General features: G+C 42.6%; 1 protein-coding gene across 6 annotated transcripts in view; it reads right to left on the reverse strand.

Annotated features, from left to right (window-relative positions):
* The window catches only part of LOC115205462 (mitogen-activated protein kinase kinase kinase kinase 4-like), a 125202-nt gene that overhangs the window by 95681 nt on the left and 2972 nt on the right, over nucleotides 1-26549 (reverse strand). For all 6 annotated transcript variants that reach the window (XM_029771459.1, XM_029771458.1, XM_029771461.1 and 3 more), the window contains exon 3: nucleotides 957-1013. In XM_029771459.1, the coding sequence (XP_029627319.1) occupies nucleotides 957-1013 (57 nt within the window). The remainder of the gene's footprint in view (nucleotides 1-956; nucleotides 1014-26549) is intronic.

The raw sequence follows: 26549 nt of genomic DNA on the forward strand, positions 1-26549 counted from the left end.
CATTGCAGATATCCAGGCTGTACCACAACCAGCTGTGATTGGGAGTACCATAGGTCGGCGCACAATTGGTCCTGCTTCGTCCGTCATTGTAAATAAGAATTTGTTCTTAACTGACTTGCCTAGTTAAATAAAGGTTAAATAAAATACATTTTAAAAATAAAAAAATCCTTCACGTGTTAGGATGACACAACACCTGTAATATCAGCAAGCAATACAAAGCTTATCTTATTAAAACACAGATATTGGATAACTTAATATCAGTTTTAATGTTATGTTTTGATGATGATACATTTGAAACTGTGTCTTATATTCTCTATTGAGTGAGTAGTGAAATAATAATTTGTTATCATGCAGTGTGTTGAACTTAAGTCACTCTAGGACAAACATAATTTCAGATTGCACTGCAGAGACTGTCTGATGCTGTTTATCCCTCAACTCCCAAAACTCAGATCTTAGTTTAAAATGTGCCTCAAAACGAGAAAAAAAATCAGATTTAATTAAATCTTTGGCCATGTACACTTTGTGCTATTGTAATAACGTTCCTCTTTGTTCTCGTAGCAGGCCAGGAGGGCCAACTCAATCAAGTAGGTAGTGTCATCACCAGGTAGCTTTATTGCCCTGAGGGAATGAGATGATTGAACTTTCCCTGAACAAACATGGCTCCCAGTGTTCTCACCTCCTGATTGACAGCTCAGGATATAATAACCTTTGGTGCGCTGTGTTAACCGGGCCTCATTTGCATTTCTAAAATAAAACACCTCCTTTGAAGGGAAACTCTGATCTGAGTTTGATGTGATGAAACCTTTGGGGTCCCCTCCTCAGCCCCTCCTTGCCTCTTTGACTCGGCAGAGTGGCAGTCACACGGCTGTGGCCCTCCCTGCATACAGTATTTCTGGGTGGCTTTGACAGGCAGGGAGGAAGGGATGGAGACAGGAACCAGGAAGTAGCCGTCTTACCTCTGTCACGTCCATGACCTTGATAGCAGCCAGCTGTCCTGTCTTCACATGTCGACCCTGTTGAGACACAAGGACAGTTAGGAGCACAGTTAGGGACAGAATGGCCATCGGCCGCCACTGATAGCTGAGACGATCAAGGACCTCAGAGAGTTGAGTAAAATTGGTATTGTGACCCTAGAAGTAAAAGAAGGTATTTAGTGCATAGTCATTTAGGCTAATTGCATAAACATTATGCAGTAGTTAAGCTTATTGTTGAGAAAATAACAACATTTTTATGAAAAATACTTTTTAAGATAAACACATCATTCAATACAGGGCAACAACCACACTAGTAACCACAACGGAAAATCTAGTGTCTAAGACAATGTCTACCAGGCAGTTGAGGTGAATTGAGAGAGAAGAAATTGTATATATTTATCCAACTGAGTATGGTGGCTGTGTCCATTTGAGCAGAACAAGAGGGAAAGAGAAGTAGAAGAGCAGTGCTACCTAAAAATATTAAACGTGTTGGAACCTGAGGAGCAGAAAAGTAGGTACAGCAACTGTTATTTGTGAAAAGTTTGCAGAGAAAATGTAACAAGGGCTGAGCCGAGGCAGTACGTCTCACTAGACTGACCTCCATTGTTTGTTTATTTGAAAAATGGCTCATATCATCAACACAATTTACTGTTGTCTGCAGAATATCATGTACATATGGAAAGATTGAGTAGCTTGAAAATACCACAAAATGCTGTTATCCACCTCAGAACCCACCCTCCCACCCATGAAATGCATATGAGTTAATATCCTATTTCCAAATCAGGAGTGCAGCGAGGGCCAATCAGATGGGACAATCACATAATCAATACAATGCATTTAGCTGCCTCTCATGAACCAATAAGAGGCTTCTGTAACACTCTCCCTGACTGCAGAAATCTCGTCACAGCGCAGTGGGCTGAGGCAGATTAATGTTAGTCCGTCGCACTTTACTGTTATTTTGCGAATGAATTTGCCATTTTGACAGGTGCCATATATTTGAGTTTCTTATGCAGTGGAGTGAATGTAATGACTGTGGTTTTGTATTCTCCTCATGACAACAGACTATAGTCAAACCAAGAGAGCTCTTATCATCCAGTATATGTCAGTGCAGTTTTGCTCTAGATGCTAGAATAATTTATCCTCCAGGAGAGTGGAATGATCCTGACCTTTCATATGTGACTATGCTCACTGACAGAATGTGACACGACTGCTCATCTGTAATACAGCGCATTTGTAGAAGATGGAGATAATTGAGAACGAGCTTAGTAGCTAGTTTCCCATGTTACAGCCTGGCAATGCTGCTGTACAAAAAAAACGATAAATTATTTTTTTAAACATTCACTCAGCAAAGGTTAAAATCACACATTCACGGATATGTACATTTATAACAACCAAGCAATTTATTGGAGATAGGACAACTGTGACCAACATCCCTTTAACAAAATAAGAGGACAGAATGCAGAAACATATGTGTCTCTTTTGCCTCAGTGCCTTTACACAAAAGTTTTTTTTCTTACTTTGTCATTATGGATTACCTGTCTAAGCATTTTGTGTGTACACAAGGAGATCAAAGACTACCAATGCATTCAGTTGTATCCAGGAAGACAATTTCACACAGCTATACCAGGTGTGGACTACTCACTTCACCACAACACCACTATGCTCTCACAAGTCTGGTGTATTTGACCTTATTAACAAAACAGGAGAAGGAGTGAAAATGCACAAGGAGAGAGAACACTTTTAATTCCCAAGATTCTCTATAATAAGGATATTGGAAATTTAGCTATCCATTATCTAGATACAAGCTACCCATCTTAAGCAGAGTTTCTAATTCAACTTTGAAAACCCTGAACACATCAGGGAAAACCTAAAGAGAGTTTCTCCATTGGTAGCTTGCCAGTATTGCTCCAATATATCCCAATGGCAATTGACAAGACACCCACTCATTCCATAAACGCAAGCTTGGGGAAAGGCATCAATCACATAGTATTGTGCAGCTGCACTGTTACACAATATGCAAGTCTACGTAACCGCAGTCTTGCACATCCACAGAAATGGGGGATCCTTACTCACTCACATATGTGATTACAATCCGATTCACAGATTGGCTTGAAATAAAACCCTAGCCTGGGTACAGTATTATTGCTACACTCCTAGAAAAAAGCGTTCCAAAAGGGTTCTTCAGCTGTCTACATAGGAAACCCTTTTTTGGTTCCAGGTAAAACACTTTTGGGTTTCAGGTAGAACCCTTTTAGGTTCCATGTCAATCTGGAACTAAAAAAGGTTATTCAAAGGATTATTCTATGGGGACAACCCAATAACCCTTTCTATGTTCTAGGTAGCATCTTTTTTTGTAAGAGTACATGTTGCAATAAAATAGAAAAAAACAAGCAAAAAGCAGTGCCTTTGAGTATAAGCATGTGTATTGCTATTTCCTGTATTGCAATTTGCCTGCCCATGTTATCTGTACGTACAGAACCAGTCAAAAGTTTAGACACACCTACTCAGCTTCATAAGGTAGTCACCTGGAATGCATTTCAATTAACAGGTGTGCATTGTTAAAAGTTCATTTGTGGAATTTATTTCCTTCTTAATGCGTTTGAGCCAATCAGTTGTGTTGTGACAAGGTAGGGGCGGTATACAGAAGGTAGCTCTATTTGGTAAAAGACCAAGTCCATATTATGGCAAGAACAGCTCAAATAAGCAAAGAGAAACAACAGTAAATTATTACTTTAAGATATGAAGGTCAGTCAATGCCAAAAATTTCAACTTTGTATGTTTCTTCAAGTGCAGTAGCAAAAACCATCAAGCGCTTTGATGAAACTGGCTCTCATGAGGATCATTAGAGTTAACTGTACCTCATATTGCAGCACAAATAAATGCAGCACAAATAAATACTTGAACAGAGTTCAAGTAACAGACACATCTCAACATCAACTGTTCAGAGGAGACTGCGTGAATCACAGACAGTGCATTGCTGCAAAGAAACCATTACTAAAGGACACCAATAATAAGAAGAGACTTGCTTGGGCCAAGAAACACAAGCAATGGACATTAGACCGGTGGAAATCGGTCCTGGTCTGATGAGTCCAAATTTGAGATTTCTGGTTCCAACCGCTGTGTCTTTGTGAGATGCACAGTAGGAGAACGGATGATCTCTGCATGTACGGTTCCCACCATGAAGCATGGAGGAAGAGGCGTGATGGTGTGGGGGTGTTTTGCTGGTGACACTGTCTGTTATTTATTTAGAATTCAAGGCACACTTAAACAGCATGGCTACCACAGCATTCTGTGTGTGTTGCATCAGATAACCTGGCCTGCACAATCATCCGACTTCAACCCAATTGAGATGGTTTGGGATGAGTTGGACCGCAGAGTGAAGGAAACGCAGCCAATAAGTGCTCAGCATATGCGGGAAGTCCTTCAAGACAGTTGTAAAAGCATTCCTCATGAAGCTGGTTGAGAGAATGTCAAGAGTGTGCAAAGCTGTCATCAAGGCAAATGGTGGCTACTTTGAAGAATCTAAAATATATTTGGATTTGTTTAACAGTTTTTTGGTTACTACATGATTCCATGTGTTATTTTATTCCATATGTGATTCCATATACAATTAACACACTGCCCTTTCCCACCTAGACAAAAGGAACACCTATGTGAGAATGCTGTTAATTGACTACAACTCAGCTTTCAACACCATGTGCCCACAAAGCTCATCACTAAGCTAAGGACCCTGGGACTAAACACCTCCCTCTGCAACTGGATTCTGGACTTCCTGACGGGCCACCCCCAGGTGGTAAGGGTAGGCAACAACACGTCTGCCACGCTGATCCTCAACACTGCAGCCCCTCAGGGGTGTATGCTTAGTCCCCTCCTGTACTCCCTGTTCGCCCACGACTGCGTGGCCAAACACAACTCCAACACCATCATTATGTTTGCTGACGACACAACAGTGGAAGGCCTGATCACCGACAATGATGAGACAGCGTATAGGGAGGTGGTCAGAGACCAGGCAGTGTGGTGCCAGGACAACAACCTCTCCCTCAATGTGAGCAAGACAAAGGATCGTGGACTCCAGGAAAAGGAGGGACGAATATGCCCCCATTAACATCGACAGAGCTGTAGTAGAGCGGGTCGAGAGTTTAAAGTTCCTTGGTGTCCACATCACCAATGAACTTTCATGGTCCAAACACACCAAGACAGTCGTGAAGAGGCCACGGCAACACCTTTTCCCCCTCAGGAGACTGAAAAGATTTGGCATGGGTCCCCAGATCCTCAAAAAGTTCTACAGCTGCATCACCACCTGGTATGGCAACTGCACGGCATCTGACCTTAAGGCGCAACAGCGAGTAGTGCGTACGCCCAGTACATAACTGGAGCCAAACTTCCTGCCATCCAGGACCTATATACCAGGTGGTGTCAGAGGAAAGACCCAAAAATTGTCAAAGACTCCAGTCACCCAAGTCATAGACTGTTCTCTCTGCTACCACATGGCAAGCGGTACCGGAGCGCCAAGTCTAGGACCAAAAGGCTCCGTAACAGCTTCTACCCCAAAGCCATGAGACTTCTGAACAAATAATCAAATGGCCACTCTGACTATTTACATTGACACCCCTCCATTAGTTTTTTTACACTGTTACTACCAGCTGTTCAATATCTATGCATAGTCACTTCACCCCTACCTACATTAACAAATTACCTCAACTAACCTGTACCCCAGCACATTGACTCGGTACAAGTACCCCCTGTATATAGCCTCGTTATTGTTATTTTATTGTGTTACTTTTTAATACTTTTTTACTTTAGTTTATTTGGTAAATATTTTATTAACTCTTTCTTGAACTGCACTGTTGGTTAAGGGCTTGTAAGCATTTCACGATAAGGTCTACCTGTTGTATTTGGCGGATGTGACAAATAAAGTTTGATTTGATTTCATAGTTTTGATGTCTTCACTATTATTCTACAATGTAGAAAATAATACAATTAAAGAAAAACCCTTGATTGAGTAGGTGTGTCCAAACTTTTGACTGGTACTGTACTGTTGGGCATCAATATGAGTAGAGACTAGAGTGTTTGGTGGTTGGGCAGACAGCAGCAGGCCACACCATGTGAACAGAACTCTGAAGTAGACACTCAGCACCAGGTTCAATCAGGATGTGGGCCAGGGTTCCCCACGAGCACAGGCAGGAGTTAAAATGGCCACAGCTTCCTGTGCCAGAACAGCAGAGTGAGAGAGCAAGCACACATGGAAAATAACAAGACCGCATCTAATCGAATTGGATTAAAATCAGATTCACCATTACAATAACAATGGGCTGAAAACTGTTGGGCCAATGACCATATACAAACAATAGAGTTCTAGGCAAATCAGATTTTTAACAAATGTTTTACAAAATTACAAATGTCTATTTCTTCTGTTAAAAATATATTAGTCACAAGAGGGATTGTGGCACATTCTTGCTTTGACCAAAATTATTCTTAAACGTTAAGGCTGGCTGTGGTCCATTGCCACAGGCTATTTTCAAAGGGAAACAATTGAAGTTAGTTAATAAACAGGGGAAAAATGCTTATAGTGGTCAGACAATTCACCAATAGTTGTGGGCAAGCAATGCAAGGTAGAGTATTTTTTTTAATAATATACGGATGTAGGATCTTAATTTGATCACTCTTTTGTTGCTGAGAATTTTACTACACTGCAGGAAATGCAAACTTGTAGTGTATTTGAGTTTTTAAGTCTTGTAAAGTTTGTAATTTCCACTTGGAAAATTCAGACTTGATTTGCCCTAACAAACAAATGTATCAGCCACTACAAAAATGTTCATTCATAATAATCCACATAATATTTAACATTTCCTGTTGCTGCAGGATTATTTTCTTGCTTGCAAACTGGCTCAAATTAAGATCCTACATCTGTAGGGGAATAATTCCTACTGTTAGTGGGATATGAGACATTGAGACCTTGAACACGCAGTAGGACATGCAGTAGGACAATAGTTATAGGTCTCACTCTCACGGAATCACTGCAGAAGTAGCAGATCATTTGATTTCCCATTTCAAAATGCTTATTTTAGTGTGCCAGCAAATCCTTTGGATAACATGTCAGACTAACATGTTCAAAAACAATACATGTACTTATTAATGTTGTAAATATGATGTAAAAATGTTGTAAAAATGATTTCCCCAAAGTCATTATTATTTTTATTTTTATTAATTTAATTTCACCTTTATTTAACCAGGTAGGCTAGTTGAGAACAAGTTCTCATTTGCAACTGCGACCTGGCCAAGATAAAGCATAGCAATTCGACACATACAACAACACAGAGTTACACATGGAATAAACAAAACATAAAGTCAATAATACTATAGAACAAAAGAAAACTAAAAGTCTAAATACAGTGAGTGCAAATGAGGTAAGTTAAGGCAATAAATAGGCCATGGTGGCGAAGTAATTACAATATAGCAATTAAACACTGGAATGGTAGATGTGCAGAAGATGAATGTGCAAGTAGAGATACTGGGGTGCAAAGGAGCAAGATAAATAAATAAATACAGTATGGGGATGAGGTAGGTAGATAGATGGGCTGTTTACAGATGGGCTATGTACAGGTGCAGTGATCTGTGAGCTGCTCTGACAGCTGGTGCTTAAAGCTAGTGAGGGAGATATGAGTCTCCAGCTTCAGAGATTTTTGCAGTTCGAACCAGTCATTGGCAGCAGAGAACTGGAAGGAAAGGCAGCCAAAGGAAGAATTGGCTTTGGGGGTGACCAGTGAGATATACCTGCTGGAGCGCATGCTACGAGTGGGTGCTGCTATGGTGACCAGTGAGCTGAGATAAGGCGGAGCTTTACCTAGCAGAGACTTGTAGATAACCTATAGCCAGTGGGTTTGGCGATGAGTATGAAGCGAGGGCCAACCAACGAGAGCATACAGGTTGCAATGGTGGGTAGTGTATGGGGCTTTGGTGACAAAACGGATGGCACTGTGATAGACTGCATCCAGTTTGTTGAGTAGAGTGTTTTATAGATGACATCACCGAAGTCGAGGATCGGTAGGATGGTCAGTTTTACGAGGGTGTGTTTGGCAGCATGAGTGAAGGATGCTTTGTTGCGATATAGGAAGCCGATTCTAGATTTGACTTTGGATTGGAGATGCTTAATGTGAGTCTGGAAGGAGAGTTTACAGTCTAACCAGACACCCAGGTATTTGTAGTTGTCCACGTATTCTAAGTCAGAGCTGTCCAGAGTAGTGATGCTGGACAGGCGAGCAGTTGTGGGCAGTGATCGATTGAATAGCATGCATTTAGTTTTACCTGCGTTTAAGAGCAGTTGGAGGCCACGGAAGGAGAGTTGTATGGCATTGAAGCTCGTCTGGAGGTTAGTTAACACAATGTCCAAAGAGGGGCCAGAAGTACACAGAATGGTGTCGTCTGCGTAGAGGTGGATCAGAGAATCACCAGCAGCAAGAGCAACATCATTGATGTATACAGAGAAGAGAGTCGGCCCGAGAATTTAACCCTGTGGCACACCCATAGAGACTGCCAGAGGTCCGGACAACAGGCCCTCCGATTTGACACACTGAACTCTATCAGAGAAGTAGTTGGTAAACCAGGCGAGGCAATCATTTGAGAAACGAAGGCTGTCGAGTCTGCCAATAAGAATGTGGTGATTGACAGAGTCGAAAGCTTTGGACAGGTCGATGAATATGGCAGCACAGTAATGTCTCTTATCGATGGCGGTTATGATGTCGTTTAGGATCTTGAGCGTGGCTGAGGTGCACCCATGACCAGCTCTGAAACCAGATTGCATAGCGGAGAAGGTACGTTGGGATTCGAAATGGTTGGTAATCTGTTTGTTAACTTGGCGTTCAAAGACCTTAGAAAGACAGGGTAGGATAGATATAGGTCTGTAGCAGTTTGGGTCTAGAGTGTCACCCCCTTTGAAGAGGGGGATGACCACGGCAGCTTTCCAATCTTTGGGAATCTCAGACGATACGAAAGAGAGGTTGAACAGGCTAGTAATAGGGGTTGCATCAATTTCAGCAGATCATTTTAGAAAGAGAGGGTCCGGATTGTCTAGCCCGGCTGATTTGTATGGTTCCAGATTTTGCAGCTCTTTCAGAACATCAGCTATCTGGATTTGGGTGAAGGAGAAATGGTGGGGGCTTTGGCAGGTTGCTGTGGAGGGTGCCGGGCAGTTGACCGGGGTAGGGGTAGCCAGGTGGAAAGCATGGCCAGGCGTAGAGAAATGCTTATTGAAATTCTCAATTATAGTGGATTTATCGGTGGTAACAGTGTTTCCTAGCCTCAGAGCAGTAGGCAGCTGGGAGGAGGTGCTCTTATTCTCCATGGACTTACAGTGTCCCAGAACTTTTTTGAGTTAGTACTACAGGATGCAAATTTCTGTTTGAAAAAGCTAGCCTTAGCTTTTCTAACTGCCTGTGTATATTTGTTCCTAACTTTCCTGAAAAGTTGCATATCACGGGGGCTTTTCGATGCTAATGCAGAACGCCACAGGATGTTTTTGTGCTGGTCAAGGGCAGACAGGTCTGGAGTGAACCAAGGACTATATCTATTCGTAGTTCTACATTTTTGGAGTGGGGCATGCTTATTTAAGATGGTGAGGAAGGCACTTTTAAAGAATAGCCAGGCATCATCTACTGACGGGATGAGGTCAATGTCATTCCAGGATACCCCGGCCAGACCTGCTTGCAGAATTGTTTTAGGGAGCGTTTGACAGTGATGAGGGGTGGTCGTTTGGTCGCAGACCCATTACGGATGCAGGCAATGAGGCAGTGATCGCTGAGATCTTGATTGAAAACAGCAGAGGTGTATTTGGAGGGCGAGTTAGTTAGGCTGACATCTATGAGGGAGCCCGTGTTTACGAATTTGGGGTTGTACCTGGTAGGTTCATTGATAATTTGTGTGAGATTGAGGGCATTGAGCTTAGATTGTAGGATGGCCGGGGTGTTAAGCATGTCCAAGTTTAGGTCACCTAGTAGCACGAGCCCAGAAGATAGATGGGGGGCAATCAATTCACATATGGTATTGAGGGCACAGCTGGGGGCAGAGGGAGGTCTATAGCAAGCGGCAACAGTGAGAGACTTGTTTCTGGAAAGGTGAATTTTTAGAAGTAGAAGCTCGAATTGTTTGGGTACAGACTTGGATAGTAATACAGAACTCTGCAGGCTATCTTTGCCGTAGATTGCAACACCGCCCCCTTTGGCAGTTCTATCTTGGTGGAAAATGTTATAGTTAGAGACTTCAGGGTTTTTGGTGGTTTTCCTAAGCCAGGATTCAGACATGGCTAAGACATCCGGGTTGGCAGAGTGTGCTAAAGCATTGAGTAAAACAAACTTAGGGATTAGGCTTCTAATGTTAACATGCATGAAACCAAGGCTTTTATGGTTACAGAAGTCAACAAATGAGAGCACCTGGGGAGTGGGAGTGGAGCTAGGCACTGCAGGACCTGGATTAACCTCCACATCACTAGAGGAACAGAGCAGAAGTAGGATAAGGGTACGGCTAAAGGCTATACGAACTGGCCGTCTAGCACGTTTGGAACAGAGAGTAAAAGGAGCAGGTTTCTGGGCACGATAGCATAGATTCAAGGCATAGTGTACAGACAAAGGTAAGGTAGGATGTGAGTACATTGGAGGTAAACCTAGGCATTGAGTAATGATGAGAGAGATATAGTCTCTAGAGACGTTTAAACCAGGTGATGTCATTGCATATGTAGGAGGTGGAACAACATGGTTGGTTAAGGCATATTGAGCAGGGCTAGCGGCTCTACAGTGAAATAAGACAGTAATCACTAAACAGGACAGTAATGGACGAGGCATATTGATATTAGAGAGACGCATGAGTAGCCAAGTGAACATATGGGTCCATTGATTGGTTGGGCTGACTGGGGACACGGCGATTCAGACAGTTAGCAGGCCGATGCTAACAAGCTAACAGTTAGTAGGCCGGGGCTAAACAAGCTAGCAATTACCAGACCGGGGCTGGCAAGCTAGCAGTTAGCAGACCGGGTTAGCAAGCAAGCAGTTGGCAGACTGGGGCTAGCAGTTAGCAGACCGGGGCAGGCAAGCTAGCAGTTAGCAGACCGGGGCTAGCAAGTTAGCCTTTGGGGGACGTCGCAAATGGGGGTAAGTCTGTTTTTGCCTCTTCGTGCGGTGACGTCGATAGACCAGTCGTGGAATTAGTAGGCTTCCAAGTAGCTCTAGATAGCTAGCAGGCCGGTTAGCAGAATGGGCCTTCAGCGGACGTCGCGCCTGAGGGGCCTGTTGGAATCCTCGGGCAGTTTATGTCAGTATTCCAGTCGTAGAGGATCGGCGGGGTTCCGTGCCCCGTACCGGCAGTAGAATGAGTCCGGATATTGTAGCCCAGGAGTGGGCTTCGGTGGTAGCACAGGAGCCCTGGCCGAGCTAGCTTCAGGCTAATTGGTGCTTGCTCTGGGATGGAAACGCTAGCCAGGAGTAGTCACCTGGGATTGCGGTTAGCTAGTTGCGAAGATCCAGATGAAAATTTTCCGAGTTTGCGATAGGAATCCGGGGACATGGGGGAAAAAAATATATAAAATAATAATAGGTCTGTTATGTTCTGGTTTGAGTCACGTTGTTCGAACTGGCGAGAGCTTTCCGAGCTAAAGGTTAGCTGATGACCGCTTGCAATGGTTTGCTGACTGATAGCTGGTAGGTAGTTAGCTAGCTAGCTTCAGTTGAGGGATTCCTGATCCGAAGTAAATAGAAATACTTTAGAAAAAAAACAGATCCACACCACATTGGGTGATGCGGGTTGCAGGAGAGTATTTAGAAGTTGAGGTTTAGGAAAATATTTAAAAAAGATATGCGAAGAAAAAGATGTAAAAAGATATATACAAGGGACACGACAGGACAAAGACGCCATCTTGGAAATCTTATTTGACAGATAATGAGTGCAAGCATGTGCACATGATCCAAAGCAGGCCATAAAGAGACTGTGTGAGAGAGATGAGAGCACATTCCTCCTGCTGATCAAAGGAGACGAGAGAGAAAAGAGCAAACTGTCCACTAATCAGCCCGCGGCTCAAACCCCTTCAACCTCTTCAGCATTCCACACAGCACACAGTGAGCCTGCTCTCTCTGAAACACATTCAATTTGTGGGGGGGAGGCATTGCAAAAATCACATTCTCCATTCTAATAAAGAGACACTCAAGTCAGAGTTTCCCCTAGGATTTTTTTCAGCACTGGTGGAAAAGCTAGTGTATGGGGTTGGGGTAGTGGGCGTGGCCAATGGCGTGCTCTCCAACCTAAAATTTTAGAGGCCATTCTCTTGGCCACAGATACAAAGATTTTATGTTTTAAAGCTACAATATGCAACTTTTTGAGAGACATGACCAAATTCACATAGAAATGTGAGTTATAGATTTTTAATTCCGTTGAAAGCAAGTCTAGGAATCGGTAGATCTGTTCTATGTGTGCTATTTCTATGCTTCCCGTTCTGAAGTTTCGTTTTTGAGTCTTTTCTTTTCGGTTTTGTACACCAGCTTCAAACAGCGGTTTAGATGATACAATGATTCTCTACACAATGACAGCTTATTTTGTCACATAAACTGAAATTAGGCAAACTATAACCAGGAAAATGGTAGAGCGATTTCTGCATAGTGCTTCCTTAAAACTAATTTCCTGCAATTCTACACATGAGAAAATATTATAGTTTTAAAGCTACACTATATATACAAAAGTATGTGACACCCCTTCAAATGAGTGGATTCGGCTATTTCAGCCACACCCATTTCTGACAGGTGTATAAAATCGAGCACACAGCCATGTAATCTCCATAGACAAACATTGGCAGTAGAATGGCCTTACTGAAGAATTCAATGAATTTCAACGTGGCACTGTCATAGGATGCCACCTTTCCAACAAGTCAGTTCATCAAATTTCTGCCCTGGAAGAGCTGCCCCGGTCAAATCAAATTTTATTGGTCACATACACATGGTTAGCAGATGTTAATGCGAGTGTAGCGAAATGCATGTGCTCCCTCTGCTGTTTCCTGCAGTCCATGATCATCTCCTTTGTTTTGTTGACGTTGAGTGAGAGGTTATTTTCCTGACACCACACTCCGAGGGCCCTCACCTCCTCCCTGTAGGCTGTCTCATCGTTGTTGGTAATCAAGCCTACCACTGTAGTGTCGTCTGCAAACTTGATGATTGAGTTGGAGGCGTGCATGACCACACAGTCATGGGTGAACAGGGAGTACAGGAGAGGGCTGAGAATGCACCCTTGTGGGGCCCCAGTGTTGATGATAAGCGAGGTGGAGATGTTGTTTCCTACCTTCACCACCTGGGGGCGGCCCGTCAGAAAGTCCAGGACCCATTTGCACAGGGTGGGGTCGAGACCCAGTGTCTCAAGCTTAATGATGAGTTTGGAGGGTACTATGGTGTTGAATGCTGAGCTGTAGTCAATGAACAACATTCTTACATAGATATTCCTCTTGTCCAAATGGGATAGGGCAGTGTGCAGTGTGATGGCGAATGCATCGTCTGTGGACCTATTGGGGCGGTAAGGAAATTGGAGTGGGTCTAGGGTATCAGGTAGGGTGGAGGTGATATGATCCTTGACTAGTCTCTCAAAGCACTTCATGATGACAGAGGTGAGTGCTACGGGGCGATAGTCATTTAGTTCAGTTACCTTAGCTTTCTTGGGAACAGGAACAATGGTGGCCAACTTGAAGCATGTGGGGACAGCAGACTGGGATAGGGATTGATTGAATATGTCCATAAACACACCAGCCAGCTGGTCTGCGCATGCTCTAACGATGCGGCTAGGGATGCTGTCTGGGCCGGCAGCCCTGCGAGGGTTAACACGTTTAAATGTATTACTCACGTCGGCCATGGAGAAGGAGAGCCCACAGTCTTTGGTAGCGGGCCATGTCGGTGGCATTGTATTGTCCTCAAAGCGTGCAAAGAAGTTGTTTAATTTTTCTGGGAGCAAGACGTCCGCGACGGGGCTGGTTTTCTTTTTGTAATAGTCTGTAGACCCTGCCACATATGTCTCGGGTCTGAGCCGTTGAATTGCGACTCTATTTTGTCTCTATACTGACGCTTTGCTTGTTTTATTGCCTTGCAGAGGGAATACCTACACTGTTTGTATTTGGTCATGTTTCCAGTCGCCTTGCCATGATTAAATGTGGTGGTTCGCACTTTCAGTTTTACGCGAATACTGCCATCAATCCACGGTTTCTGATTAGGGAAGGTTTTAATTGTCACAGTGGGAACAACATCTCCAATGCACTTCCTAATAAACTCACTAACCGAGTTAGCGTATACGCCGATGTTATTGTCTGAGGCTACCCGGAACATATCCCAGTCCACGTGATTGAAGCAATCTTGAAGCGTGGAATCCGATTGGTCAGACCAGCATTGGACAGACCTAAGCATGGGCATTTCCTGTTTTAGTTTATGCCTATAGGAGGGGAGCAACAAGATGGAGTCATGGTCAGATTTGCCGAAAGGAGGGCCATGTATGCATCGTAGAAGTTAGAATGGCAGTGGTCCAGAGTTTTGCTCTAGCAGGTACAGCAATCAATGTGCTGGTAGAATTTAGTTAGCCTTGTTATCAAATTAGCTTTGTTAAAATCCTCAGCTACAATAAATGCAGCCTCAGGATATATAGTTTCCAGTTTACATAGAGTCCAGTGAAGTTCTTTCAGGGCCGTCGAGGTATCTGCTGGGGGGGGTAATACACGGCTGTGACTATAATCAAAGAGAATTCTCTTGGGAGATAATGCGGTCTGCATTTGATTGTAAGGAATTCTAGGTCAGGTGAACAAAAGGACTTAAGTTCCTGTATGAGTCGTAGATCATGAGTCGTTGATCATGAGACATACACCCCCACCCTTCATCTTACCAGAGAGATGTTTGTTTCTGTCGGCGAGACGCATGAAGAAACCTGGTGGCTGTACCGACTCTGACAACATATCCCGAGTGAGCCATGTTTCCATGAAACAGAGAATGTTACAATCTCTGATGTGTCTCTGGAAGGCAACCACTGCCCTAATTTCGTCCACCTTGTTGTCTAGAGACTGGATATTGGCGAGTAGTATGCTCAGAAGCGGTGGATGGTGTGCTCGCCTTCTAAGTCTGACCAGGAGGCCACTCCGTCTGCCTTTCCTGCGGCGACGACGTTGTTTTGGGTCGGCCTCTGGGATTAGATCCAATGTTTAGGGTGGATGTCCGAACAAAGGATCCGCTTCGGCAAAGTTGTATTCCTGGTCGTAATGTTGGTAAATTGATGTCGCTCTTATATCCAATAGTTCTTCCCATCTGTATGTAATAACACTTAAGATTTTCTGGGCTAACAATGTAAGAAATAATACATAAAAATACAAATTACTGCATAGTTTCCTAAGGATGTGAAGCGAGGCGACCATCTCTGTCTGAGCCATCTTGCATCATGTAAGATGCAAGATGGCAACTGTAAGAGCTGTTATTATGAAGTGGAAATGTCTAGGAGCAACAACAGCTCAGCTGCGAAGTGGTAGGTCACACAAGCTCAGAGAATGGGATCGCAGAGTGCTGAAGCGCATAGTCCGTAAATATCATCTGTCCTCGGTTGCAACACTTCCAAACTGCCCCTAGAAGCAATGTCAGCACAAGAACTGTTTGTTGGGAGCTTCATAAAATGGGTTTCCATGGCCGAGCAGCCGCACACAAGCCTAAGATCAACATGCGCAATGCGAAGTGTCGGCTGGAGTGGTGTAAAGCTTGCGCCATTGGACTCTGGAGCAGTGGAAACGTGTTCTCTGGAGTGATGAATCACTCTTTACCATCTCGCAGTCCGATGGACTAATCTGGGTTCGGCGGATGCCAGGAGAACACTACCAGCCCCAATGCATAGTGCCAACTATAACATTTGGTGGAGGAAGAATAATGGTCTGGGACTGTTTTTCGGGCTAGGCCCCTTAGTTCCAGTGAAGGGAAATCTTAACACTACAGCACATTTGTGGTAACAAATGGGGAAGGCCCAAATGATCTAATCTCATGCAATGAACCTCTCATCACAATACACTTCTTATCCACAACCTAGTAGTGTTGATAGAAGTGCCACTGCCTTTCTTCTGATGGAAATCTGCTTTTTCTCATTCACTACTTCATGTTTTTCTGCCTGTCATTAGATACAATGTGAAAGGGGGAGAGTGGGGCTTTTCAGTATGGTTAGGGAATAATGAGGAAATCCCCTTTTGGACAGAAATAGCTCAGCGAGAGACCGGCTGCCCTTTCCACACCTCCCGCTGAGGGTAGGGTTTAGGGGTTATTACCCAGTACTAGGGTTGGACAGTATCCAGATTTTCATACCATCAAACCATTTCTGTACAATACTGGGGTATGCGGTATTACTGGAAGTGCATACAAGGGGTACTATAAAAAAAGCTATATATACAGTTGAAGTCGGAAGTTTACATACACTTTGGTTGGAGTCATTAAAACTAGTTTTTCAACCACTCCATACATTTCTTGTTAACAAACTATAGTTTTGGCAAGTCGGTTAGGACATCTACTTTGTGCATGACACAAGTCATTTTTCCAACAATTGTTTACAGACACATTATTTCACTTATAATTCACTGTATCACAATTCCAGTGGGTCAGAAGTTTACATACACTAAGTTGACTGTGCCTTTAAACAGCTTGGAAATTCCAGAAAATGATGTCATGGCTTTAGAAGCTTCTGATAGGCTAATTTACATAATTTCAGTCAATTGGAGGTGTACCTGTGGATGTATTTCAAGGCCTACCTTCAAACTCAGTGCCCCTTTGCTTGACATCATGAGAAAATAAAAAGAAATCAGCCAAGACCTCTGAGTTTTTTGTTAGACCTCCACAAGTCTGGTTCATCCTTGGGAGCAATTTCCAGACACCTGAAGGTACCACGTTCATCTGTACAAACAATAGACACAAGTATAAACACCATGAGACCACACAGCCGCCATACCGCTCAGGAAGGAGATGCGTTCTGTGTCCTAGAGATGAACGTACTTGTGCGAAAAGTGCAAATCAATCCCAGAACAACAGCAAAGGACCTTGTGAAGATGCTGGAGGAAACAGGTACAAAAGTATCTATATCCACAGTAAAACCAGTCCTATATCAACATAATCTGATAGGCCGCTCAGCAAGGAAGAAGCCACTGCTCCAAAACCGCCATAAAAAAGCCAGACTACGGTTTGCAGCTGCACATGGGGACAAAGATCGTACTTTTTGGAGAAATGTCCTCTGGTCTGATGAAACAAAAATAGAACTGTTTGGCCATAATGGCCATCGTTATGCTTGAGGAAAAGGGGAAGCTTGCAAGCCGAAGAACACCATCCCAACCGTGAAGCACGGGGGTGGCAGCATCATGTGTGGGGGTGCTTTGCTACAGGAGGGACTGGTGCACTACACAAAATAATGAGGTAGAAAAATGATGTGGATATATTGAAGCAACATCTCAAGACATCAATCAGGAAGTTAAAGCTTGGTCGCAAATGGGTCTTCCAAATGAACAAGGACCCCAAGCATACTTCCAAAGTTGTGGCAAAATGGCTTAAGGACAACAAAGTCAAGGTATTGGAGTGGACATCACAAAGCCCTGACCTCAATCCCATAGAAAATTTGTGGGCAGAACTGAAAAAGTGTGTGCGTGCATGGAGGCCAAGAAAACCTGACTCAGTTACACCAGTTCTGTCAGGAGGAATGGGCCGAAATTCACCCAACTTATTGTGGGAAGCTTGTGGAAGGCTACCCAAAACATTTGACCCAAGTTAAACAATTTAAAGGCAATGCTACCAAATACTAATTGAGTGTATGTAAACTTCTGATCCACTGGGAATGTGATGAAAGAAATAAAAGCTTAAATAAATTATTCTCTCTCCTATTATTCTGACATTTCACATTCTTAAAATAAATAAATATATATATATTATTTTAAATTTTTATATATATGCACAAAACAATTTAGGCAACAGGGATCTTGATCCAGGAGATGATTGAATGTCTCTGCTGTAACCAAGAAGCTTGATCTTGACATCCAATCACTTACCTAGCAAGTTAGCAAACCAAATGCATAACTGGAGCCCTAAGCTGGATACATTTATTTGACACATCTTAGATTTCTTATACACTGAACAAAAGTCTAAACACAACATGTAAAGTGATTGTTCCCATGTTTCAGGAGATTAAATAAAAGATTGCAGACATTTCTCTCAAATGGACAAATTTGTTTACATCCCTGTTAGTGACCATTTCTCCTTTGCCAAGATAATCTCTCCACCTGACAGGTATGGCGTATCAAGAAGCTGATTAAACAGCATGATCATTCCACAGGTGGACCTTGTGCTGGAGATAATAAAAGGCCACTGTAATATGTGCAGTTTTGTCACACAACATAATGCCACAGATGTCTCAAGTTTTAAGGGGGCGTGCAATTAGAATGCATACTGCAGGAATGTCCACCAGAGCTGTTACCAGAGAATTGAATGTTAATTTCTCTACCATAAGCAACCTCTAACTTTGTTTTTGAAAATTTGGTAGTACATCCAACTGGCCTCCCATTCGCAGACCAAGTATATGGCGTTGTGTGGGCAAGTGGTTTGCTGATGTCAACATTGTGAACAGAGTTCCACATTGTGGCGGTGGGGTTATGGTATGGGCATACATAAGCTACAGACAACAAACACAATTGCAATTTATCAATGGCAATTTCAAATTACAGAGAAACCGTGACGAAATCCTGAGCCCATTGTCATGCCATTCATCCCCCGCCATCACCTCATGTTTCAGCATGATAATGCACAGCCCCATGTCGCGAGGATCTGTACACAATTCCTGGAAGCTGAAAATGTCCCAGTTCTTCCATGGCCTGCATACTCACCAGACATGTCACCCATTGAGCATGTTTTGGAGGCATTGGATCGACGTGTACGACAGCGTGTTCCAGTTCCCCCTAATATCCAGTAACTTCGCACAGCCATTGAAGAGGAGCGGGACATCATGCCATAGGCCACAATCAACAGCATGATCAACTCTTTGCGAAGGAGATGTGTTGCGCTGCATGAGGCAAATAGTGGTCACACCAGATACTGACTGATTTTCTGATCCACGCCCCTACCATATCTGTATTCCTAGTCATGTGAAATCAATAGATTAGGGCCTAATGAATTTATATTAATTGACTGATTTCCTTATGAAAGGGTATATTGCCCAACACCTACCCACTACCACAGTTCCTACCCCGCAGGCATGGGGGGCCTTCTCCCATTCCCTACCCAAACACAGGCCTACTCGGTAGCTGCATCCCAAATGGCACCCTTTTCCCTATGGGCCCTGGTCAAATGTAGTGCACTAAATAGGGAATAGAGTACCATTCGTGACGCATCCAGTGAGCCCACATCTCAACACTAGGACGGGGCCCATCCATGTCTCTTTCTCAGAGCTGAGGGGACTGGGATACAGTAACGCCACCAGATCCAGTGGTTTGAACAGCGGCTGAGGTTCAGAAATCAATTTCCTCTCCCTGGCTGCTCTGTGATGATTCCCAACATACTGGAACTTTCTCAATATCTGACCTGAGAGGCACGCAAGTGACGACGCCTCTCCAGTAGAGGTCGACCGATTATGATTTTTCAATGCCGATACCGATACCGGTTATTGGAGGACCAAAAAAAAAAAAGATAACGATTAATCGGCCAATTTTTTGGTTTGTTTATTTGTAATAATGACAATTACAACAATACTGAATGAACACTTTTATTTTAACTTAATATAATATATCAATAAAATCAATTTAGCCTCAAATAAATAATGAAACATGTTCAATATGCTTTAAATAATGCAAAAACAAAGTGTTGGAGAAGAAAGTAAAAGTGCAATATGTGCCATGTAAGAAAGCTAACTTTTAAGTTCCTTGCTCAGAACATGAGAACATATGAAAGCTGGTGGTTCCTTTTAACATGAGTCTTCAATATTCCCAGGTAAGAAGTTTGAGGTTATAGTTATTATAGGAATTATAGGACTATTTCTCTCTATACGATTTGTATTTCATATACCTTTGACTATTGGATGTTCTTATAGGCACTTTAGTATTGCCAGTGTAACAGTATAGCTTCCGTCCCTCTCCTCGCTCCTACCTGGGCTCGAACCAGGAACACATCAACAACAGCCACCCTCGAAGCAGCGTTACCCATGCAGAGCAAGGGGAACAACTACTCCAAGTCTCAGAGCGAGTGACGTTTGAAACGCTATTAGCGCGCACCCGCTAACTAGCTAGCCATTTCACACCAGCCTAATCTTGGGAGTTGATTGGCTTGAAGTCATAAACAGCGCAATGCTTGAAGCACAGCGAAGAGCTGCTGGCAAAACGCATGAAAGTGCTGTTTGAATGAATGCTTACGAGCCTGCTGCTGCCTACCACCGCTCAGTCAGACTGCTCTATCAAATCATAGACTTAATTATAACATAATAACACACAGAAATATGAGCCTTTGGTCATTAATATGGTCGAATCCGGAAACTATCATCTCAAAAACCAAAAGTTTTTCCTTTCAGTGATATACGGAACCTAACCGTGTTTTATCTAACGGGTAGCATCCCTAAGTCTAAATATTCCTGTTACATTGCACAACCTTCAATGTTATGTCATAATTATGTAAAATTCTGACAAATTAGTTCGCAACAAGCCAAGCGGCCTAAACTGTTGCATATACCCTGACTCTGCGTGCAATGAATGCAAGAGAAACGACACAATTTCACCCGGTTAATATTGCCTGCTAACCTGGATTTCTTTTAGCTAAATATGCAGGTTTAAAAATATATACTTCTGTGTATTGATTTTAAGAAAGGCATTGATGTTTATGGTTAGGTACAGTCGTGCAACGATTGTGCTTTTTTCGCAAATGCGCTTTTGTTAAATCATCCCCCGTTTGGCGAAGTCGGCTGTCTTTGTTAGGAAGAAAGTTCACAACGAGCCAGGCGGCCCAAGCTGCTGCAAATACCCTGACTCTGTTGCAAGAGAAGTGACACATTTTCCCTAGTTAAAAGAAATTCATGTTAGCAGGCAATATTAACTAAATAGGCAGGTTTAAAAATATATACTTGTGTATTGATTTTAAGAAAGGCATTGATGTTTATGGTTGGAGCAACGTGTACCTAAGCGATTATATGCAACGCAGGACAGGCTAGATAAACTAGTAATATCATCAACCATGTTTAGTTAACTAGTGATTATGATTGATTGTTTTTTATAAGATAAGTTTAATGCTAGCTAGCAACTTACCTTGGCTTCTTACTGCATTCGCGTAACAGGCATGCTCCTCGTGGAGTGCAATGTAAAGCAGGTGGTTAGAGCGTTGGACTAGTTAACCGTAAGGTTGCAAGATTGAATCCCCGAGCTGACAAGGTAAAAATCTATCGTTCTGCCCCTGAACAAGGCGTTAGGCCGTCATTGAAAATAAGAATGTGTTCTTAACTGACTTGCCTAGTTAAATAAAGGTCCCAAAAAATAAAAAATAAAAAGAATCGGCCAAATCGGCGACCAAAAATACAGATTTCCGATTGTTATGAAAACTTGAAATCGTCCCTAATTAATCGGCCATTCCGATTAATCAGTCGACCTCTACTCTCCAGTGCTGCTCTGTCGCTGCAGTGCTAGCCTAGCTTTAACCTGTTGGGGATAGGGGGCAGTATTTGCACGGCCGGATAAAAAACGTACCCGATTTAATCTGGTTACTACTCCTGCCCAGTAACTAGAATATGCATATAATTGTTTGATTTGGATAGAAAACACCCTAAAGTTTCTAAAACTGTTTGAATGGTGTCTGTGAGTATAACAGAACTCATTTGGCAGGCCAAAACCTGAGAAGATTCCAAACAGGAAGCGCTCTCTCTGACTATATCTTGGCCTTCTTGATCATGTCTAACCAAAACAGGGGATCTCTGGCATAACGTGACATTTTCTAACGCTCCCATAGGCTCTCAGAAGGCGCCAGAATGATGAATGGTGGCTTTGCAGGCCATGGCTGAAAAACATTAGCGCATTTAGTAAGTGGTCGATCTGAGGACAATGAGACTGGAGGCGCGTGCACGAGCCGACACCATGTTTACTTTCTCTCTCTTTGAACGAAAACAACGACTCCCGGTCGGAATATTATCGCTTTTTTTACGAGAAAAATAGCATAAAAATTGATTTTAAACAGCTTTTGACATGCTTCGAAGTACGGTAATGGAATATTTGGAATTGTTTTGTCACGAAACGCGTTGGGCGCGTCACCCTTCTTTACCCTTCGGATAGTGTCTTGAACGCACGAACAAAACGCCGCTATTTGGATATAACTATGGATTATTTGGAACCAAACCAACATTTGTTATTGAAGTAGAAGTCCTGGGAGTGCATTCTGACGAAGAACAGCAAAGGTAATCAAACTTTTCTAATAGTAAATCGGAGTTTGGTGAGTACCACACTTGGTGGGTGTCAAAATAGCTAGCCTGTGATGGCCGGGCTATCTACTCAGAATATTGCAAAATGTGCTTTCACCGAAAAGCTATTTTAAAATCGGACATAGCGAGTGCATAAAGGAGTTCTGTATCTATAATTCTTAAAATAATTGTTATGTTTTTTGTGAACGTTTATCGTGAGTAATTTAGTAAATTCACCGGAAGTGTTCGGTGGGAATGCTAGTCACGTGCTAGTCACATGCTAATGTAAAAAGCTGGTTTTTGATATAAATATGAACTTGATTGAACAAAACATGCATGTACTGTATAACATAATGTCCTAGGATTGTCATCTGATGAAGATCATCAAAGGTTAGTGCTGCATTTAGCTGTGGTTTGGGTTTATGTGACATTATATGCTAGCTTGAAAAATGGGTGTCTTGATTATTTCTGGCTGGGTACTCTGCTGACATAATCTAATGTTTTGCTTTCGTTGTAAAGCCTTTTTGAAATCGGACAGTGTGGTTAGATTAACGAGAGTCTTGTCTTTAAAATGGTGTAAAATAGTCATATGTTTGAGAAATTGAAGTAATAGCATTTCTAAGGTATTTGAATATCGCGCCACGGGATTACACTGGCTGTTGAGTAGGTGGGACGCAAGCGTCCCACTGGCCCAGAGAGGTGTAACCATCTTTTTCACACTTCATGAGTTTGCATTTCGCAAGACAGGGAAGTGCCCATTCAAAAGAAGAATACACCCTAGATATAGTCAGCCTAAGAACAATAGGATGAGATATTGCTATATGGACTGAGACAGTTATCGTCATACAATAAGAATGTATTGCTAAACCAAATACAACATGTCAAACACTGACAATGACACGTATGACACAATTTACGGTACGCCTAATTACTTCAACACCCTTGATTACTGTATCCCCAGAAGACACAGATGAGATCACTGATGCAACAAATCACAATCCATTTTCATTCTTACTAAGATGGTTAGTCACATGATAGGGTTCACCCTGGAATGAGTGAGAGACCCTATCACACAAGCTCCTCTCTGAATGGACCATCCTATTCTGCTGCCAAACTACATGAAGCCCCCAGAGGATAAACTACCTCGGGGAAACTACTCTCATCATGTGACCCCTTGCTAACAATCCACCCTTTTAACCAGCATTGATGGGTCTCTATAAGATTTACTATGTTAAGAAAACCATGACTCTGATGCCTGTGATGAATGCAAAGATGAGGCCAGACACATAAACCCCTGGAAAACATGATGAGGACATACCAGCTGCTTCACCCTAAAAGCTGAGGAGATTAGGAGTGGTTCTAAAATGAAGACCACCACTGGCCGTCAGACACACGACAATAACAAGATTATCCAAAATACTACAATGAAAAAAATATGATTATTCAGCACTTACAATGAGATGATAAGAATGCTGTGTTAAACAGGTCAAAAACAGCCTCCCATGTAAGTAAAGGCAGACTGGAAACAATAGACCAGCATTGGTGCTAAGTCTTCCTCTCCTGAGCATGACAACAAGTCAGATGCCCTAGCATACTAGAACTGCACAGTATTATCAGGATTATATTAACTGAAGTTATATTATTCTCTAACTCACATAGTAGTAATATGTTGTTAGAATTTTGTGCTTCTTGCAAGCATTATTAATTATTTGATTTGGATACATACTATCTCATCTTGCATGGCATAGTATGGACTGGTATTTTGAAGAACAGACATTGAACATCATATGGCAAAGGTCACCCATTTGAGAGAGTTTACCGGACTGACATTCTCAACAGTGTTTCTCTTGGTATGACACCACTGCCATTTCCCCTGCTCTCACCAAAGATCCCACCACACATCATGCATTTTAAACTGAAGAAAATTTGCCCTGAAGTGTACTGTATGACTAAATCACAGTACACCTCAGGGCAACATCTGGACTATTCTCGGTTTAGCAATGCCAAACGAATGCTACCAGCCCCAATGCATAGTGCCGACTATAAAGTTTGGTGTAGGAGGAATAATGGTCTGGGGCTGTTTTTTATGTCTCGGGCTAGGCCCCTTAGTTCCAGTAAAGGGAAATCTTAACGCTACAGCATACAATGACATTCTAGATGATTCTGTGCTTACAACTTTGTGGCAACAGTTTGGGAAGGCTCTTTTCTGTTTCAGCAAGACAATGCCCCCGTGGACAAAAGCGAGGTCCATACAGAAATGATTTGTCGAGATCGGTGTGGAAGAACTTGACTGACCTGCACAGAGCTCTGACCTCAAGCCCATCGAACACCCTTCGGATCAATTGGAACACAGACTGCAAGCCAGACCTAATTTCCCAACATCAGTGCCCGACCTCACTAATGCTCTTGTGGCTGAATGGAAGCAAGTCCCCGCAGCATCGTTCCAACATCTAGTGGAAAGCCTTCCCAGAAGAGTGGAGGCTGTTATAGCAGCAAAAGGGGGACCAACTCCATATTAATGCCTATGATTTTGGAATGAGATGTTCGATGTGCAGGTGTCCATATACTTTTGGTCATGTACTGTATTTAAATTATATTGAAATCAATTTCATGTTTATTCAATTGAGTTTTATTTAGCTATTTGGCTACTTTATTTTGCTATTTTGCCTCAATATATTTCATGGTGTAGCCTAACATATATGCAATGATGTGCCAAATCTTGATTTAGTGCATTGTTGTAGGGTAAGCATTAGAATAAGCCTCAATATTTGCAGCCATAGGTGACAATATCTCTAGGAGCTGATCCGTCGTCAGTTTTGTGGAATAATTCTAATGTTAAGGTAAGATTTGAATGGAGAAAGCTGACCCAGAGTAGCGCTCCCTTTCTTTCGACGACACACTTAGCGAACATTCTCTCTGCATGGTGTTTTGGGAAACACATGTTAGATCTTTGGCAGATGTAGGAAAGATGCATCGTTAAAACACTCGTAAGCCTAAGTTCCATCGCTATTGGGAAACCGGGCCCTGGACTGTTTTTTGTTTTCTCAGCCTGACAGTAATTGTCACGTCTAAAAGATTCAGCATGGAACAAAACTGTGGCATGGATCAGACATCTGCACTGAAACCCCAAGGGGATTGATGAATAAAACCAAGACTTCAGACTGTACTGTAAAACAAGATGTGCTGCCTTCAGAACAGGCCCAATAAACAATTTCAAAATCAATATTTTCCACAGACGCACATTCCCTTTGACGTTCTGTTTTCAGAACGGATCAATTGTAGAGGAGAAAAAATTAAAATAATACGGTTTTGAGAACACTATGACCCCTTTGACCACTGTGAGCAATGTGACAACTATGGCCATTATGAGCATTATGACCACTATGACCACTGTGACCACTATGACCATTATGACCACAATGACCACTGTGACCACTATGACCATTATGACCATTATGACCACTATGACCACTATGACCACTATAACCATTATGACCACTATGACCATTATGACCACTATGACCACTATGAGCATTATGACCACTATGACCACTATGATCACTGTGACCACTATGACCACTATGATCATTATGAGCATTATGAGCATTATGACCACTATGACCACCTTGACCACTGTGACCACTATGACCACTATGACCATTATGACTACTGTGACCATTATGACCACTATGACCATTATGACCACTATGACCACTGTGACCATTATGACCATTATGACTACTGTGACCATTATGACCACTATGACCATTATGACCACTGTGACCATTATGACCATTATGACCACTATGACCACTATGACCATTATGACCACTATGACCATTATGACTACTATGACCACTGTGACAACTATGACCATTATGACTACTATGACCACTATGACCATTATGACCACTATGACCACTATGACCATTATGACCACTATGACAACTATGACCATTATGACCACTATTACCATTATGACCACTGTGACCATTATGACCACTATGACCATTATGACCACTGTGACCACTGTGACCATTATGACCACTGTGACCATTATGACCACTATGACCACTATGACCATTATGACCACTGTGACCATTATGACCACTATGACCATTATGACCACTATGACCACTATGACCACTGTGA

The sequence above is a fragment of the Salmo trutta genome, chromosome 13, assembly GCF_901001165.1.
Source record: "Salmo trutta chromosome 13, fSalTru1.1, whole genome shotgun sequence".
Taxonomy (NCBI): domain Eukaryota; kingdom Metazoa; phylum Chordata; class Actinopteri; order Salmoniformes; family Salmonidae; genus Salmo; species Salmo trutta.